This window comes from Alosa alosa, chromosome 6 (assembly GCF_017589495.1).
Source record: "Alosa alosa isolate M-15738 ecotype Scorff River chromosome 6, AALO_Geno_1.1, whole genome shotgun sequence".
Lineage (NCBI taxonomy): Eukaryota > Metazoa > Chordata > Actinopteri > Clupeiformes > Clupeidae > Alosa > Alosa alosa.
The window spans coordinates 29,300,423-29,320,422 of NC_063194.1; the positions used below are offsets into that span (position 1 = coordinate 29,300,423).

Genomic DNA, 20,000 nt, shown 5'->3' on the forward strand with positions numbered 1-20,000 from the left:
CTGGCGGTACAGCCTCCTGTTTTCCTCTGTGTTCTCTGTGTTGATGCTCTGGAAGCGCTTAGCAACGCTGCCTGCACCAGCCAATCAGGGGGTGGGTGGGTGGGGGTGGTGAGGAGGAACATATTAACTTAACTTTCTCTCAGCATGATTTTGTTTTGCAAAAAGGTCACAGGGGAAGGGAAACTTCTATCTATCTATCTATCTATCTATGTGTGTATGTGTATATATACACTATGTATGTGTGTGCATGTGAGTGTGTGTTTGTGTGTGTATGTGTGTGTGCGTGTGTGTGTGTGTGTGTGGTGTGTGTGTGTGTGTGTGTGTGTGTGTGTGTGTGTGTGCGTGTGTGTATAAATATGCATGTGTGTGTGTGTACCTGTGGACTCATCGGCAGCGAGGATGCCCTTGCCAGGGGCAACGATCTTCTTAGCAATGTCAGAGAGCTCCTTCTTCTGCTCAGGGCTCAGGAAAGGGTAGGCGTGAGGCATGGTGACTGACCAAGGGACAGGGAGAAGAGAGGGAGGAGAGAGAGGAGGAGAAGAGAGAGAAGAGAGAGAGAAGAGAGAGAAGAGAGAGAGGGAGGGAGAAGAGAGGGAGGAGAGAGAGGGAGAAGAGAGAGAAGAGAGGGAGGAGAGGGAGGGGGAGAAGAGAGGAGAGAGAAGAAGAGAAGAGGGAAAGAGAGGATAGAGAGAGAGAAAAAGAGAGAGAAAAAAGGAGAAAGTAACAAAAATGGGATGGGGAGAGAGAAAGAAAAAATGAGAGAGAGAGAGAATAAGTTAATATTGTGAAAGAGTATGCTAGCATGTTCCCACTTCTGTTTTCTCTAATAAAAACTGTTTCACTTCAGTGGGTTTTTGAGTGCTCTGTGCGGCATGAGAGACCCATGAGTGGCGCCTCTGTCCAGACCGGTCCAGACTGCCAGCACCGCATGGAGACGCGGCTGGACTCACAGGACAACGAGTCAGAGACCCGTAAAGGAGAAGTGCTACTGACGGTCAAAATGACCCAGAGGGCGTGTTTTTTTTTCCACAGTCTGTGTGTGTGTGTGTGTGTGTGTCATCTCCCCAACCCCCATTCTCAGTCCCCCTCCCTTTCCTTCTCTCTCTCTCTCTTGCTCATTGTCAATCTCTCCCCTCCTCCCCCTCTCTCATTCTCAGTCCCCCTCCCTTTCTTTTTTTTTTCTCTCTCTCTCTCTCTCATTCTCAGTCCCCCCTCCCTTTCTTTATTTCTCTCTCTCTCTCTCTCTCTCTCTCTCTCTCTCTCTCTCTCTCTCTCCGTCTCTCTCATTCTCAGTCCCCCTGCCTGCCCCTCTCCCTCCTCATGTAATCTCTTCTTGTACCCAGAGCAATGTGGTTGGCATTCTCCTGACCTTTCCTTGTTCTGAGGGCCCTGTTATCCTTGGCCTTTACGCTAACCCCCTCCCTCTCTCTCTCTCTATCTCTCTCTCTCTCTCTCTCTCTCTCTCTCTCTCTTTCTTTCCTCTCTGCCAGCTCTCTCCGCTCCTCCATTCACTCTATCTGTAGGTCACTCTAAATATACCTCTCTCTCTTTCTCTCTCTCTCTCTCTATCCCCCTCTCTATCCCTCTCTCTCTCTCTCTCTATCTCTCCCAACAGCAGCTGCTGGTCTGCTCGTATCGCTCGCCATGCAGCCCACAACAGGAAGCCTCGTGCCCTCACACACACTCACACACACTCACAAACACACTTCTGCATGTCCTCTCACTCTCCAGGGTAAAAAGCCTGCTAGTGCTTTAACAAAATGAACATACGAGCCCAGGAGTCACACCATGTCTTTTTGTGTTGCTTGCACTGGCCCACGTCATTGTATGAATATTTAGCTAAATATGATGTTCGGGAGTGTGCAAATACTACACTTTGAGTACACTACCATGCACTAACATAGGTATATATGAAATGAAGTACACTACACTGCACTAACATAGGTATTTATGAAATGAAGTACACTACCATGCACTAACATAGGTATAAATGAAATGAAGTACACTACACTGCACTAACATAGGTATTTATGAAATGAAGTACACTATCATGCACTAACATAGGTATATAGGAAATTAAGTACACTGCACTGACATAGGTATATATGAAATGAAGGTCTGTCTTGAGAGGAGTATTTCATCAGTTTGTACTGGTTCACAACAAGCGTTCTTAATCACTAGACCAAGGCCAGCAAACATTCTGTAACTATGCTACACCCACAGATGCCTTCCTGCTGGTGGTATGACCTTCACCATACTCTCAAGGGCGTCTGTTCCTGTTTGCACAAGTCAGACAAGCTGGAGACAGAGCCAGTGTATGGAGGAGTGGATCTGAGTTATAAATAAGCCCTCACACACACACACACACACAGACACGTCTCTATCTGTGTGTGTGTGTGTGTGTGTGTGTGTGTGTGTGTGTGTGTGTGTGTGTGTGTGTGTGTGTGTATGTCTGTGTGTCACAGAGAGGAAGTTTCTATTGCACTAATCTCCTGAGCTGGCGGTGAGCACATCGCTATGACAGGGACCGAAGAGAAGGACACGCCTGCATATCAAAATGCAAGCTCTCTAGACTTGCAGCGAGGGTACGCATTCAAATAGCCAACTTTGTTCTTTCAGCACTGTGATGAATGTGTGTGTGTGTGTGTGTGTGTGTGTGTGTGTGTGTGTTGTGTATGTCTTTTATCAAATACAAAAGCCAGGCAACTGCAACCTCTGCCTGGTTAAGATTTAGTGTTCAACAAATAAGCAATGTGAAATATGTCTGACAACCCAACAACCCAATGGCATCTAAGAGCCTCTCATCCTCTCCTTTGGTAGGCTAAAGCCTATTCCTCAACACAACACAGCCTTTGTGTATTTCCAAAGACCAAAAGTGCAACAGTGCCAAATGTTCCCTGAACTGTCTGACAGACTAGAGAAGCTCACCATAGCTTCATGTGAAATAAACTATTCATGAGCCCTAACAACCAGTGCTATCTCTCCCTCATGACAGCTGACATGCACCACTTGTTGTAGCCATATTAGCTGTAGATACAGTTGAAGCATTAATTCATAAACTGACTGTTTCACTATCCCACTTACTTAGCCTGGCCCCTGTATTAAACGGACACCTCGTAAAAATGACACACTGTAGCCTTACTAGCAGAGATATAATTGCACTACAACATTTCTGCAGGACAGTGACCTCAGGCTAGTATAAAGCACCACATTCACTATAAACTGCAAATATCTGCATGAGTTTAATCAATCGGCGGAATAATTTAAAATCGACATGAATACATGTAGGCCTATAAAGTGCATCCCCCATGCATGTCTACGCGATAAAGAGTTGCGTGGCTAGTTACCTCTGTGTTTGTGGAGATCCGCTGAGGAAGAGGAGAGATTTAGAGGAGAGGATCCGGTTTAGTTCCGCGACGCTTACTGCACGTCCGACCAGCCTTTTTATCCAGTGTTTGTGACCCCTCACATTTCAGCAGCCGGGCTATTCTTAGCGCCAACCCCGCAACCCGAGAAGGGCGGCGGCAAGAAGCCCCACAGACTCATAAGCCTACCCGTGATAAGGCAGTGCTGTCGGGGAAAAGGGGTTAGTCAGATAAATGAGGCCTACAGATGAAGAAATTAAAAATGATGTACATGGAAATAGAAAGATAGATAAACAGACAGACACACACACACACACACAGAGAGATAGTAGACAGGCAGGTAAGAAGACAGGCAGACAGACAGACAGATAGATAGACAGATAGATAGATAGATAGATAGATAAAGAGAGAGAGGTTGTAAAAAAAAAGTATCCTCTAAATATAAGTTGGTTCTAAAATGTTTTCTGGGAATAGCAGGGGTGTGAATGAGAAACTAACTTTTTTTAGTGTTTTTAGAATGTAATATTCAGTTTCTACATAAATGATTCTCCTGCTACTCACGTGGATGCAGAAGGCTGAATCAGTGGTCATTCAAAACTCTACTCTCAGGCTTTCCTGTACAAACTCTGCCCAGACCTTCTACACCAAGAAACAAAACATTTACAATTTAAAAGAAATTACTTGAACATTTTGTACAAAGACAGACAGATGGGCAGAGAGACACATGTGACAACATGGCTGACCGGCCATCAGAAACCCAATCCTGCTCTTGCACCTTTCGAAGCAGATCTTGACCTTTGAGCGACCTCTCGGGAACCGTGGCCTAATGGCAAGGGTTGCTTAGCAAAGGTCGCCCTGGTGTAAAAAAAAGTTGGGGTGTCACAGTTCTCTGTGTGCGTGTATGTGTGTGCGTGCATGCGTGTATGTGTGTGTGTGTGTTTGTGTTATTTCTCCCACATATTTCATTAAGTTATATTTCAGTTCATCTTGTGTAATGTATACACATGCCATTGGAAATACACCCTGTAGTGAAGTGACCTTTATCATTTGTGTAAGTGCATGTATGTTCTTGCTGGACTGTGTATGTGTGTGTGTGTGTGCTTGTGGCCTTTTGTGCATGCCTGACTGTGTGTATCTGCGTGGGTTAACAGACCATGTAGTGTGTGTGTGTGTGTGTGTGTGTGTGTGTGTGTGTGTACGCTGTGTGGTGGGATCTCTGCGGGGAGAGTGATCACACCTTTAATGTCAGGCACCACACATCTTTACTGAAATGACTGTGTGTGTGTGTGTGTGTGTGTGTGTGTGTGTGTGTGTGTGTGTGTGTGTCAAAATCATCTGAGTCTTTGAGCATATGCAGTTTTACAGTTTTGTGTCTGTGTGTGTGTGTGTGTGTGTGTGTGTGTGTGTGTGTGTGTGAGAGAGAGAGAGAGAGTCCCAGGAGGCCTTGGAAAAAGGATTGAAATGTGTTTTGTATATCATACTTTGTTTGAATAAATAAGTGTTTGAAATAATGTGTGTGTTGTGTGTGTGTAGAGGATTTAGCTTAAAGAGAGTGAATGACAGTTTCAAAGGTGTGTGTGTGTGTGTGTGTGTGCATACTTTGTATTGCATAGTAACTAAATGTGTGAAACTAAATAAAAGTTCCTAATGCTATGATGTTGGTGTGTTTGTGTGTGTGTGTGTGTGCGTGGTAAGGCGATGGGGCTATGAAATACTGAAATACAAATTCAACCTTAAATAACTTCTGCCATTCATTTTTGGCAGAACAGAATAGGTCATTCATTTACTTGTCTTGCTATATTTCAAGTAACAACACTTCTTTATTCCTCCTTATTTCCTGAGAGTCATCAACAACTACACCCCCCCACCCCCCCGACACACATACACACACACACTTCCCTCTGTCTTCCTCTCTCCTGCTCTATTACCCAAATAGTTGCCACAGCGGATAATGAAGTTACCGCTCTGTCTCTCTCACTTCAGCTCTCTCTCCTTCTCTCACGGCCTCCTTCACTCACTCCGTCTGTGTTCCGCTGTGTTGTGAGCCCACCATGGGACTTCCTGAATGGACCCCCAGCATCATCTTCTGCCTGTTTAACGGTAAGCATGAATACACATGGATAGTTTCACAATCACGGTAAGCGTTTTTGTTTCATGAGGCGTACAAGCGTAACATTCTGCCCACTTCTCTAGTTTTGTTTTCTGTCCCTGTGTCTTATTTTGTGTCTGTTTATGCAACCTCGCCTGTTTGTTATGTAAAGTACCTCTGTACCTTTGCGTGTCTTGAAAATCACTATAAAATTAAAGGTATTATATTATAATTATTATTATTATTATTATTATTATTATTGAAAAATGGCAACTGGTCATTGACAATTCTTAGATATGTATATTGTACTTCCCATGCTAAATGTGCTGTGGAGTGGACATGTATAAAACATGTAGTTTTTTGGTTTATATAAGTATAAGGTTACACTCTGGGTGAACCCGAGATCACAGAGATCTATGTGAAAAATCACTGTAAATCTCCTTTAAGTGTAGTTTTAAAATGATTAGATACCCAGAAGAAAAAGGCTGTGCCTTTCACAGTGGCTGTCCTCTGTGCTGGTGTGTGGGCCCCAAACACAAGACTGTTACAAACACAAGACTGGAGCTCACAATCCAGAAGTATAACGCAAATCCCAGAGTTTCATCAAATGGTTTCTATTGGCTTCACCAGACCAGATGCAACCTGAAGTGCAAGTTGAAATAGTTGGTGTGTGTGTGTGTGTGTTTGTAGTTGGTGGAAGAAGTTCTTTTAAAATGTTTTAGTTCATACATCTGAATGAAAATGACTGAAAGATGATTTTTTTTCTCTTCTTTTTGTCAAGGCGCTCATAAGTCATATAACAACATACTGTTGTCCATCATAGTCACAATATAACAACATACTGTTGTCCATCATAGTCACATATTTTGAAATACTCATGACTGTACAGATCATTACACAGATGTCAATGTAGATTTGACTGTGTGTGTGTGTGTGTGTGTGTGTGTGTGTGTGCGTCTGTGTGTGTGTGTGTGTGTGTGTGTGTGTGACGTCCCTTCCCTTTCAAAATATTGCAGCATCTTTGTTTCTTTCATGTAACTCTCACACCACATTTAGACAGGAATAGGCTAATAATGACAGATCATGAAGTATATTACGCATGAAATAGGCTATGTGACATAGTTAAAATTATCTCCAATTGCCCACTCATCAGGAAATCGTCAGAAGATGGAATGTATGTCCTTTTAAGGGTATGTGTGGTTGTTCTGCTGTGTTTACCTAAGAGGATGATGTATGCTGATGACTAGTCCTCCTCTACATAACTGGTGTGTTCATCACTATGAGTGACACCCAGGTGAGGGTCCCACCCTTACTGTTTATCATAGGGACAGACTGTGCTTTTACTGTTTATCATAGGGACAGACTGTGCTTTTACTGTTTATCATAGGGACAGACTATGTTCTTTTACTGTTTATCATAGGGACAGACTATGTGCTTATACAGTTTATCATAGGGACAGACTATATGCTTATACTGTTTATAGGGACAGACTATGTCAGTGGTCCCCAAACTACGGCCCGCCACCTCATTTTGGGTGGCCCCCAAAACATGTCTGTGGTATATAGCATCTGGCCCGCACGGGAGTACGACATGTCAAACTATAACCTCCGTAATTTCCCCCATTCATTCTCTATGGCGAGTCTTAACAGTACACGTGTAATACTCTTTTTGTCCACTGGTGGTTGTTCTGGCGCTGTTTCGCGTTTACCATCGAAAACGGAATGAAATGTAGGCCTATACCTGCAAACAAAGTAAGAGGCCTATGCTGACTGCATCAGTGCTCAAAGTATTCTAAAAGTTTATCAATTAATTGTTAATAACTAACTAACTTAATAACTAACTAACTTCTATTCAAGTCATATTTCTGGGACTTATTCACTCGTTGTCAAATGTTCATCCAAATTCACAATTCACAAAGTTCTCATCAGGTGAGTGAAAGTTAGAATGGTGGTCATTCCAGATGTTTTTGCCAGCATTTAATAAAACTCTCATAGTTTGAGAACTGGCCCTCGAAAGAAAAAGTTTGGGGACCACTGGACTATGTGATACTGATTATCATAGGGACAGACTATGTGCTCTTGCTGTAAGGTAGAATTAGCACAAATAAGAATGAATTTGACTTTTTCAACTGCTTATACACTAAATCTTTGCTTGTCACGCAATTTTCTAAACATGTCTTTTAAATTTACAATTTCCTAAAACACATTTTGCAAAACACCACACACAATTTTTTTTACCTAACACACACTAGTGTTAATTTCGTCAGACGAGACGAGAGGAAATATGTTCGTCAACAACCTTTTTTTTCATGACTAAGACGAGACGATGACGAGACGGCAGTAATGTCCTGAAACACTGACTAAGACTATCTTAAGATGCCTTATTGTTGACGAAAAAAGACTAGACTAAAATGTTTTGCATGAAATAAAAACTAAGATAAAATCTCTCTTCATTTTCGTCTACAAAATGAGAAGACAGAATATCTAGCTGTTACGTTTTCAAAATATTCCGAATGAGTTCATACGCAGCTTTCCTGTAGGCTAGTCTACGTGCTGTTGCTGCAACCCTGTGGCTGCAACACGAAACTACATGGAACAAGAACACTTGTTCTTTTTCTGCCAGAGTTAGCAAGATAACTACCTAAGCTTTATGCCACAATGCTACATACCCAGAAGTTGAAGCTTCTCTCATACAAATTAACATCCCCTAGAATGTCCATACGAAAATGTTCATCATGTAATGTCAACTATTTAACAACTATTTAACTTAGACTGATGATGCAAAGTTTGCTAGCAAGTAAGCTAATATGGAAAGTTCGCTAGCAAGTTAGCTATGGCTAAGACGGAGAGTCTGTTTGGGGAATGTGTTGTGTTTGGGCGCATATCGCCATCTAGCGAGGCGGAGTAAAACATTAATACTTTGGCCTATGACAGTGTTTCTCAAACCTTTTCAGTTTCAGGACCACTTAACTAACCCTATCTAAAAAAAAAAAAGATTAGACCTACTTCAACAGTAGCCTATAATTAGTCTACACAATAGGCCTACTGAACCACCTTGCTTATTGTCTTTGTACTTTGCTTATTGTGTGGATTCATACTGTATGATTTAAACTGGCATATCTTAGTTGCAGAACTGTTTTTACATACAAGTTGGTTCAATATTGCAAACAACTCATCTATATTATATTTTACCACGCCTGCTCAAGGACTACTTGGGATACCTTGCGACCACCAGTGATCCCCGGACCACACTTTGAGAAACACTGGTCTACGAATATGACAGTGGTCCAGTCAAATCTTTACTGTCTATGGTCAAATCCCAGCCGAAGCTATAACTGTAGCTCGACTTACCTGTGCATGTAAACATACTGACTGACCAAAAATCAGAATGAGTTAGTGTTAATTTCGTCCAGACGAGACGAGAGGAAATATGTTAAATCAACAACCTTTTTTTCATGACTAAGACAAGACGATGACGAGGCGGCAGTAATGTCCTGAAACACTGACTAAGACTATCTTAAGATGCATTATTGTTGACGAAAAAAAAACGAGACTAAAATGTTTTGCATGAAATAAAAACTAAGATAAAATCTCTCTTCATTTTCATCTACAAAATGAGAAGACAGAATATTTAGCTGTTACGTTTTCAAAATATTCCGAATGAGTTCATACGCAACAGCTTTCCTGTAGGCTAGTCTATGTGCTGTTGCTGCAACCCTGTGGCTGCAACACGCGACTACATGGAACAAGAACACTGGAGATTTTTTGCCAGAGTTAGCAAGCTAACTACCTAAGCTTTATGCCACAATGCTATATACCCAGAAGTTGAAGCTTCTCTCATACAAATTAACATCCCCCAGAATGTCCATACGAAAATGTTCATCATGTAATGTCAACTATTTAACTAGTTAGACTGATGATGCAAGTAAGCTAATATGGAAAGTTCGCTAGCAAGTTAGCTATGGCTAAGATGGAGAGTCTGTTTGGGGAATGTGTTGTGTTTGGGCGTATATCGCCATCTAGTGAGGCGGAGTAAAACATTAATACTTTGGTCTCACGACAGTGTTTCTCAAACTTTTCAGTTTCAGGACCACTTAACTAACCCTAGCTAAAAAAAAAAAAGATTAGACCTACTTCAACAGTAGCCTATAATTAGTCTACACTATAGGCTTACTCACTGAACCACCTTGCTTATTGTCTTTGCACTTTGCTTATTGTGTGGATTCATACTGTATGATTTAAACTGGGATATCTTACATAGACAGTGTTGCAGAACTGTTTTTTATACAAGTTGGTTCAATATTGCAAACAACTCATCTATATTATATTTTACCACGCCTGCTCAAGGACCACTTGGGATAGCTTGCGGACACTAGTGATTTCCTGACCACACTTTGAGAAACACTGGTCTACGAATATGACAGTGGTCCAGTCGAATCTTTTACTGTCTATGGTCAAATCCCAGCCGAGCTATAACTGTAGCTCGACTTACCTGTGCATGTAAACATACTGACTGACAAAAATGACTGACAGAATGAGTAATTATAACAGACGAGTAGCCCTGTGGACACACAATATTGTTGGAAAATTGAGATGTGTGAAACACTATTTGACTCAAATGGTAATTAGAAATAATTTGTTATAAAAAAAAAGACTGAAATGTGTTGACTAAAACTGACTAAGACTAAGATACCTTTAGTTTTCTTTTGACTAAAACTAGACTAAAATGACGAGACTTTTAGTCGACTATAACTTGACTAACAAAAATGATATTTGAATGACTAAATATGATAAAGACTAAAAGGACATTTCGTCACAAGACTAAGACTAAGACTAAATTAAAAATAGGTGACAAAATTAACACTACAGCTAAATGACACACAACATTCAAAATGTCATAAACACATATTTAAATCAAACATTCGCCTCACATTACAAACACTTTTGTCATAATATGACATTTTGGATACATCATGTACACACTGTTGCTCAAAAATGCTCTTTTGTCTTTCATAGGCTTTATGTATTTCCATACAAGAGTGAAAGTTACGGTATCTACAGAGAGAAATACACAGTAAAAATGCAAGCAATATTGAAACCAAAAAATAGTGATTTTTCCCAAATAATTTGCTGTTGCGAATACAGTATTTTACAGCCAACAAGAACAATGCAAAGCAAAATACAATGACCACCAGATGTACATGGAGTTCTGAAAAGGCTGATTTTGCCTAAGATGCAAATGACTGACTACTATCAAATTACTTTGCTTTTTCCAAAGAAATGTGTGTGTGTGTGAGTGTGTTTATGTGTGTGTGTGTGTGTGTGTGTGTGGGGGGTGGGGTACGTCTATAGAAAAATGTATTGAGCTAATGGTAACTTGGGGAGACACAAAAATATAGTAAAACAAGTTTTACTGTACATAAAGTCAACTTTTTGTAGAACATTCCTTTCAAAGTATTTGCATTGGTTCTGAACATTTCAACCGGAAATCCTCTAGGGCCAGATTGATGGGTTATCTTTGAAAAACGAAATCAAGTTACCGATACTTCCTGTTTGTGTGTTAAGTAGAAAATTGTGTGTGGTGTTTTGCAAAATGTGTTTTAGTAAATTGAAAACTGAGTCAAACATTGAGAATTAGTGCATGGTTTTGCAGATTTGGTGTGGGGTTATGATGTTTGGAAGACATGTTTAGAAAATTGTGTGAAAAGCAAAGATTTAGTGTGTAAGCAGTTGAAAAAAACTGTAACACAGGTGTCATTCAAAAACCCAAAACTCTATTGGTTTTCCCATGCTAAACAAAAGGAAAACATCTTTTCACAGGTGGTATAGATTCCTTGCATCAGTCTGAATCTCTGATACACCTGTGTGAAACTCCTTTGCACAATTCTTTATAAATAAGAGTAGTGATGTAGTACTTTCGAGTCGGTCTCGACTCGAGTCGGTCTCGAGACCAATTTCTGCTTTCGGTCTCGCCTCGACTCGTTCCTTCAAAGACTTCGGTCTTGACTCGGTCTCGGACCACAGTGGGAGGAGAAGGACTCGTAATTTCAGACCGAGTCCTCTAGACCAACGCATTTTTTATGTTCATATAAAAAAACAGACAACACATAACAACAATAATAATAAAATGCAATGTTGACCGGCATTATTTGAAAATGACATCCCATGGTGCAATGCAAAGATACTGCCGTCCAGAGCCGTTATTTATCTCTATGGCTCTGCTGCCAGTGTGAGTGTCTGTAGGTCAGCATAGTCCATATTAAGACGTTAAGACTGCTCCTCTAAACAATTCCCAATCTAGCTTAGTCTGTAGGCCTAACTGTTGATTATTAACTGGGGTGATATTAAATTATGAATATTAAAACTGACATTTTTTTATGGTCTTGGTCTCGACTCGGTCTCGACTCCTAAAGGACTCGGTCTCGACTGACTTGCTTCCTCAAAGACTTCGGTCTTAACTTTCGACTTCGACTGTATTTGAAAACCAACAGACTCGGTCTCGACCCTTCAAAGACTCGGTCTTGACTCGGACTCGGCATAGGCAGTCTCGTCCCCATCACTACATAAGAGATGTCTGTTCTGTGTTGCTATTTGCAAGTATGGATCTAATGCACATTTAGTACTGTATTGCCTATTTGGTGGAGAAAGCAGTACAAAAGGTGTTTACTGTAGGTCTATTTCGATGAAAAATTACAAGTTGTAGTTCAATGAAATTTACTGTATCTTGCTGTGTTTACTGTATGTCTTACATGTCAATGACAGTTACATCTTGGGAGGAATGAGTAAAATATTTTTTTATTCAGTACATTTTGTCTTTTCACAGTTTTTTTCTGATACCAGAAAAATGAGAAAGTAATGGAACAGATATAGCAAAAATGCTAATTTTGAGAACTAGATTTTGCATTTTGTTGTCCAATGTGTAATGATTGATTAAAGAGTGTTTTTGAATTGGCAACACGTTACATTACATTACATTTAGCTGACACTTCTTGACCAAAGTTGTAGTGTTTGAGGGCAAGATTTGCTTTTGCAGCATGTTTTAAGTGTTTTAAGCAAAATGTGTCATTTTGTCCAGAGTGCTTTTGTTCAGACACAGGTGTTAACTGTTTTGAGAACATGATGTCAGAGTTGATACAGGTATCAAAACAATCGAGAAAAACTGTAACACAATTCTACACCCAATTAGCAGAATGCCTTTGCTCTTTTGCAAAATGAAACACTTCAGTCATATCACAAACATATCCATCATGTGATCTGATTAGGATATAGTGTATGCTTGATCCCCCCCCCCAGAAATATTGTTCAAGTAAAGGATCATTTAGAGTACAAGAATATATTGAGCAAACATGATACATAAGACCAGTCCTGTACATTGAGGACCTTTTTCTCTTTACATTGTGAAGTACATTAAAGTTTTTTTTCAACTTTTTTCACTTGTGATCTTTTGCTGGAGATTTGAGGCATTTCGCATTTTGTGTGCGCAGTTGTGTGTTTTTTGTTTAGAGATTTGAGGCATTTTGCATTTTGTGTGCGCAGCAGTGTGTTTTGTGTTTAGAGTTTTAAAAATGCCCATTGCAAGCTGCTGCAAAGTGTTTATCATGTCAAATCACCGCTGCAAGGTTCTAGAACACTTTTACGTAACTCATGCTTGGAGGTCAATTCTAAATCAACCTGACCGACATTCTTACAAAAGGAGCAGCCTGAGGCCCCCATTGACTTAACCATGGTGATTTTTTAAAACTGCCCCATACCATGTCTGCAAAACTACACAGCCTTTGACCGAGTTTTCATTTTCATAAAACAGTTTTTGAGAAACACACACAACTAACACACAAACATAACAGGAAGTTAGGTCAAATATAAAATGGCACACTTATTCACCACTTTTTCCACACTCATTCATACATACTCTTCACATGTACAAACACTCATTACTTTACTGATCACCATCCAATCATTGTCTTAGTACAGGCATATGAATACATACACACCCACACATCCATGCAATTGTGAGAGAGCTTTTTGGTTTCTGTTCAACTACATGTGGTGGTTGTTATATTTTGTTTTGTGTGTGTGTGTGTGTGTGTGCTGTAAAATGCTGTATTCACCACAGCAAATTATTTGGGATTTTTCCCCCCAATTTGTATATTTCTCTATGCAGATGACATTCATATACTGTACATAGAAGCCCAAGACAGAAGAGCTTTAGGTTTTGAGCAACAATGTGTACATGATGTATCCAAAATGTCACATTATGACAACAGTGTTTATAATGTAAGGCAAATCGCAATTGCTTGCTTTTGAGATGTGTTTGCAATATTTTGAAAGCTGTGCTTAATTTTGCAGCAGATATGAGGCATTTTGCATTTTGTGTGAGCAATAGTTGGATTTGTGTGTCGAATTTAAAAAAAAAATACACATAGCTTTGAAAATGTGTGTAAGCAGTTGAAAAAACTGTTATGCATGGATGCATGGCCAGGGATCACCAGCAATACCATCACGGACCACCAGGGGGCGTGGGCCACTAGTTGAAGACCCCTGATCTGGTGCAAGGGGATGTGAGGGTGTCCAGCAGCACATATTGTAGCAACCTAGTCATCACATAGCAACCCAGTCCAGCATCACATAGAAACCCAGTCCAGCAACACATAGCATCCCAGTCTAGCAGCACATAGCAACCCAGTCCAGCAGCTAGCAACCCAGTCCAGCATCACATAGCAACCCAGTCATCACATAGCAACCCAGTCCAGCAGCACGTAGCAACCCAGTCATCACATAGCAACCCAGTCCAGCATCACATAGCAACCCAGTCCAGCAGCACAAAGCAACCCAGTCCAGCATCACATAGCAACCCAATCCAGCAGCACATCGTTTCAGATGCACAAGAGGTGTCAGCATGGACACGCAACATGAAAACTCTCTGGCATTTACATTCATTAATTTATTCATTTAGCTCATTTAGCTCACGCTTTTATTCATTTAACTCACGCTTTTAGCCTAAGTGACTTACAAATGAGAACTGACATACAGTGCAAAAACGAGACCTTGGAGTACCAGAGTTCATGAGCCCCCATGTTCATGGCCCCAAGTGTAGTGCTGCAGCTGCCTGGCTACTTCAGCTGTTGGCTGCAGCAACTCGAGCTAGGGACCGTTCGTTATTTATAAACGGGGTCACCGGAGGAAAATAGGGGAGGGTCATGTCTTTTTATTCTTTGTTGAGGGGAGGGTCACCTAACTTTTTTTTGTCTATGAGGGAGGGTCACCCATATTTTGTATTAATGAAAACAGCAAAAAATCAAAGTGGCTTGTTTGATTGTTGATTTCTGTCGCCATATAACGTTCTCTTTCGTTCCATAGCTCTGTCAACATTGAACAATGAAAATAAGGGAGATTTCCGGGTTTCTCCGCAAAATACGGAAAGATCAACATTCCTAACGTTGGAAGAGCCTATATCAACTTTATCCAGCCCTAAAAAAGCTAAATTTAACTTTGGTTTACTTGTAGTTTACCGTGTAGCCTAACTTTAAACAGTGTGCATGCTTAACATAAAGCATAGGCTACTTGTGCTTCATTCATCCACATCCAGCTCCTAACGTTTTGACAAGCATTTCTACCAATTCCATTCCTGCCCATCTCTAGCTTTGCTGTCTCCATCCTTTCTGTTTTTGTTGTTTGCAAAAAAATATATAGTATTTATTGGTAACCAGCAACAAGTGCAATTTGTTAATCGCTGTCATTCTCTCTCCTGCCAACAAAAAGGTGTTACGCTCAAGTAGCAGTCGTAATTCTGCTTCATAAAGTTGAACAAATACATTTGGTCATATAAATAGCCAGTTTATGGTCTACAGTGTAGTTGGTAAGTTATGGTAGGCCAACTTGGAGTGAATATACAGGGGGAATTTTTTATTCTAGCTGAGTAGCCTGGCAGGTGCGCACGTAGGCATAGCCTACGGCCGAACACTGCAAGCGCTAATGAATCGTGCTCTCACGACAACCACGTCGTTAACTTAAATAAGCCTAGGTTAAAATCACTCTGAGTTCGCATTCAAGCAAGCAAAACGATGATTTGAATACATCTGTTTCACTGAAAGGGCAAGGGGTAACAACAGGACAACATAGAGACAGGCCAGAATGCAGGACTAATGTGATGAGAGTATTACAGTAATATGGGATATTCTACGGGAAAATATTAAAACGGCAAGACAGCAGGGAAACGTTAAAACGATAAACCTGGAAAAAGTTGGCATGTTAGGTATTTTTCGGTCCCTGTGATTATTTATGAAATTGTGCAAACGGCCTTTTCAAGTCATTTGAGAAGGAAGGAGTGTAGCACACTCCCAAATTGACGCTCGTCTAAGAAATTGAGTTTTGGATAATGTTCAGCTTCGGCAGCTTTATAATGACTGAGGAAGCCTAGAGACGAGTCCATAGCAACAAGTTCATGTGTTGAATTTGTTATTACCCAGTGTACTTTGTTGAATGGTCTCAATGCTTTATTGTTTTATTTCATGTGAATAGAGGAGTAACTTTTCAAGTAGGCTAATGCAGTTGCAGGAAGTGTGCATTTAGTTTCCATGCTTATTGTGTTTCCACAACAATGTTAGTGAGTAAATCTACTGAAATGGCCACCATCTTGGTGAAGTGTGATGTGTAAGATCAGAAAGCAGAGGTTGATTTTAGGACGGTAGCATATGTTGTTGTGTTTTCATATCGCGTAAAAGCGTGGGCGAAAGATAATAACAATTTGTCGGGGAGGGTCATGTCATTTTTGAAAATGCTGCTGGAGGGTCGTTGAAAATTATATTGCAGACAGGGGAGGGTCACGCAACTTTTGATCGAAGCTCTCAAATTCCCTCCGGTGATTCCGTTTATAAATAACGAACGGTCCCCTAGATAAAACTAATTGTTTTCGGGGTTTTTTGGTACCGACAGTACTCGGTGACCTTGAGAAATCCTTGGCCTTGAGATATCTATGTGAAAAATCGCGGGAATTTTCCTTTAAATCTGAAAAAAATCCAGTTCAAGTTCAGTTCAGAGGAGAAATTGTGTGTGTGTGTGTGTGTGTCTACTTAGCGAAGTAGAGCCTAGTTCAGTCGTTTTCTTTAGTTTCCTTTATGAGATCTTTGTCACAATCTCTGATCTTTCCTCTCCCTTCTCCTCCCTAGCGTTACCAATGGTGACAGCATTTAACATCGATGAATCGGCATGGAAACAGATGAGCATGCCGACATCCTCATTTGGCTACAGAGTTATTCAGGAGGACACATCAAGGTAAGATGCCACGACCTTGAGGGGTTACCATCATCATCATCACCATCATCATCAACGTCCTTGTCATAATCGTCACCATCATTACAGATCTGTCCTCTCTCTCTGACAGCCAATATAGGCCAGGCCATCGTCATCATCATCATCATCACTGTTTTCTTCACCTTTCCTTGCTATGAAGATTGATTATGTGATTATAAGGATGCTCATGGTAATGATTTTGATGATGATGATGATGATTACGTACGATGACCTTACAGTTTTTTCAGTCACTTTGAGGCATTTCTTTAGCCTAGAAATCTAGACGCACCCTGACTTACTAGACTTAAACCCTTTTGCTCTTTGGGGAGTATAGGTCATTCATGAACTTCCTCCAGGTGGTTCGGTGTTGAGCGATCTTCTCTACTTCCTTCCAAGATGATGTTGCTTTCTTGAGTTCTGCCTCAACAGTCCCTTTCCAGCTGTTTCTTGGTCTTCCTGGCTTTCTTTTCCCTTGTGGGTTCCAGGATAAGGCCTGTCTGGTCGTGTTAGAGGATGGTTTTCTCAAGGTGTGCCCGATCCAGCCCCATTTCCTGCGTTTGATTTGGGTTTCAATTTGTTCTTGTTGTGTGGTTTGCCAGAGTTCTTCATTTGTGATAGTATTAGGCCAGTAAATCTTCAGGATGTGTCGTAAGCATCTGTTAAAGAATGTTTGTAGCTTGTTTGATGATGCTTTTGTGGTTCTTCAAGTTTCTGCCCCATATACTAAAACTGATTTAACATTGGAGTTGAAGATGCAGAGTTTTGTATTTGTGGAGATATATTTTGCATTCCATATTGGCTTAAGCACTAGAAAGGCTGATCTTGCCTTCCCTACTCTTGCTTGTCTTTGTCACTCCCTCCCTCCTTCCCAACAACGCTTAAATATGTATATGTGAAGAGTTCAGATGCAAAACCCTCTAAATCCGTCTGACCACATTTCTTTTAAATGAGCATTTAAAATCCGGTTCCTATAGGTTTTTGCATAGAAATCGATATTTCAGACCAGGAAGAGAGTGTTATTTGATGTGTTTTGAAGTTAAATTATTTGATTAACGTATACTATGTGAGGAGAGCATTCACTCACCATCTTTATCTCATTTTTGACGTAGGTGGCATTTAGAGGCTTTTGCATCTGAACCCTTCATGTGTCCACCTCTTCTAGTGCCTCTCCATCCAGTTTTATGGCCTCTGTTTTGTGGTTTATGGTCATCACCTTGGTTTTTGTTTTATTGATGTTAAGTCCTGTAGTGGCTGCAATTCTAGTAAGTTTTGTGAGTTTGGTCTGCATTTGTGTTTTGGTGTGTGACAAGAGGACTATGTTGTTGGCGAAGTCCAGATCTTCTAACTGGAACCACATCGTCCACTGAATACCCAGGTTTTGTTCAGCTGTGGTTGCCTTCATGATCCAGTCAACTGCCAATAGGAAGAGAAAAGGGGACAGTAAACAGCCCTGTCGGACTCCTGTCTCTATTGCAAAGCTGTCTGTGAGGTTTCCATTATGTATGACTCTACAGGATGATTGTAGATACAGTTGCTGGGTGATGGTTATTGTCATATAAGGTGAATAGTGAAATATAGCTCTAATCCCTTTAATGGCTATGTGGCATGTAGTGCGCATGCGTAGCAATGCACAAGGGGCCTTATGTTAGTTGAACGTTGCTAGAGTGAAGTTAAGCTACCACTTACCTGTCTGTACTACTGGTTCTATAAAGGTACAAAATAATAATCTTCTAAGAATTCTAAGACTGTGTGGACATTGAATTCTTTACAGTTATGAACTTCTCCGGGATACCATAATGTGCCATGAGTCTCCATAGACGCATCCTAGCGGCAGCAAATTACATTTGCTTCCAGGGCTTGTCTAGCAACTCTCCGTTGGCTTGTGAGCTCGAAAAATGAAACTTCTATCAGGCCAATCAAATCGTGTATAGAGTCGTTAGGCAGGCTTAACATAATGATTGATGGCAGAGTTGCAACGGTTTGGCTTGAATTCCCTGCTACTTGAAAACAAAGAAGATGGATGTTGCTGTTGGCCAACAGTGTGACACAAGTTAAGCTTGTTTTAAGTTGGCAAAAGTTTGAACTAGCCAACTAGCTCTGCTGGTGGGAAAACACATGGGACTCAGTGCTGTCCTATTGCGTGCAGAGGGAATTTGAAAGACAACCAACAACCCGCCCCTCGGACTGAGCACTGCGAACGGTGAGTGCCCAGACCCTACATTTTAATGTGGGTCTGGCTCGTCAGGCTAGCATTTCTTAGATCCGAATTGAAATTCTCAAAACGACTTGTTCAATCCCCACATCATCTAGTCACTTGTGCAAATCATAAAATCAATTTATAATGACTTTAAACAAACAGTAAACACTTTCACACATCCATGCAATTGTTTTTATGACATTATCAATGCTAATGCTGATGTCATGCTAGTCAGACATTTATTGAGTCATTATATGCACTTTTTGGAAAGAACTGCTGTAGATCTACTGTTAAACAGTCTAGTCTTTTTCCCTGCATGACAATATGTTACATGGTCCGGAAACAAACTGCAGTACAAACTTTGTATAGTAACACATGAACGTATGGCACTAATGTTGATTAGCATAAATATTTGAGACATTTTTTTACTCTGCAGTTGTAAATAGCCTACTTCTCTTGGCTTGTTCCCTCTGTACACAATGCAATTGCTTTTGTTGTGGAGGTGAAGGATTAACAGGTAAAAACTATCTCCAAAAGAGCTATATGTATATATACTGACAAGATAATGTTTCATGATTCTGGCGAGATGTCTTTAGGCCACTATTCTTGAAGTTGCATGGCTGGTTCTCTCGTTGATTCGCTGTGGCTATGCTGTTTGGCTATGCTAGGTGAACAATTCCCCTATTACAAGTTCGTTTACCATCAAATTGGCTTCGTAAAGGTTATATTAAGGTGAAAACCTTGCATAGTGTACCTAATGATAATTCAAGAGATCAACAAAGTGACTGAGAAAAACTGTAATGATGTGCATGTTTTAGACCTTAGCTATTTGACTGTGTTGCTGTGTGTCCAGTGTCTTGGTGACTACTGCAGACTGTGTTGCTGTTTGTGTCCAGTGTGTTGGAGACTATGTGTTGCTGTGTGTTTCCAGTGAGTTGGTGACTATGTGTTGCTGTGTGTGTCCAGTGTGTTGGTGACTACGACTACTGCAGACTGTGTTGCTGTGTGTGTCTAGTGTGTTGGTGACTATGTGTTGCTGTGTGTGTCCAGTGTGTGGGTGA

The 20,000-nt window shown here is 40.8% G+C and overlaps 2 protein-coding genes across 2 annotated transcripts in view; one reads left to right on the plus strand and one right to left on the minus strand.

Moving 5' to 3' along the window:
- aldoab (aldolase a, fructose-bisphosphate, b) overlaps nucleotides 1–3,496 on the minus strand; it is an 8,823-nt gene extending 5,327 nt beyond the window's left edge. Inside the window, 3 exon segments of the mRNA XM_048245498.1 lie at nucleotides 1–71; nucleotides 377–493; nucleotides 3,348–3,496. The exon segment at nucleotides 1–71 is cut by the window's left edge and continues 119 nt beyond it. Coding sequence (XP_048101455.1) covers nucleotides 1–71; nucleotides 377–488 — 183 coding nt within the window. The 5' untranslated portion in view covers nucleotides 489–493; nucleotides 3,348–3,496.
- Nucleotides 3,497–5,305: 1,809 nt separating this feature from the next.
- Nucleotides 5,306–20,000, plus strand: part of LOC125295912 (integrin alpha-M-like) — a 52,374-nt gene continuing 37,679 nt past the window's right edge. The window contains exons 1-2 of the mRNA XM_048245499.1: nucleotides 5,306–5,465; nucleotides 16,619–16,724. Coding sequence (XP_048101456.1) covers nucleotides 5,417–5,465; nucleotides 16,619–16,724 — 155 coding nt within the window. The 5' untranslated portion in view covers nucleotides 5,306–5,416. The remainder of the gene's footprint in view (nucleotides 5,466–16,618; nucleotides 16,725–20,000) is intronic.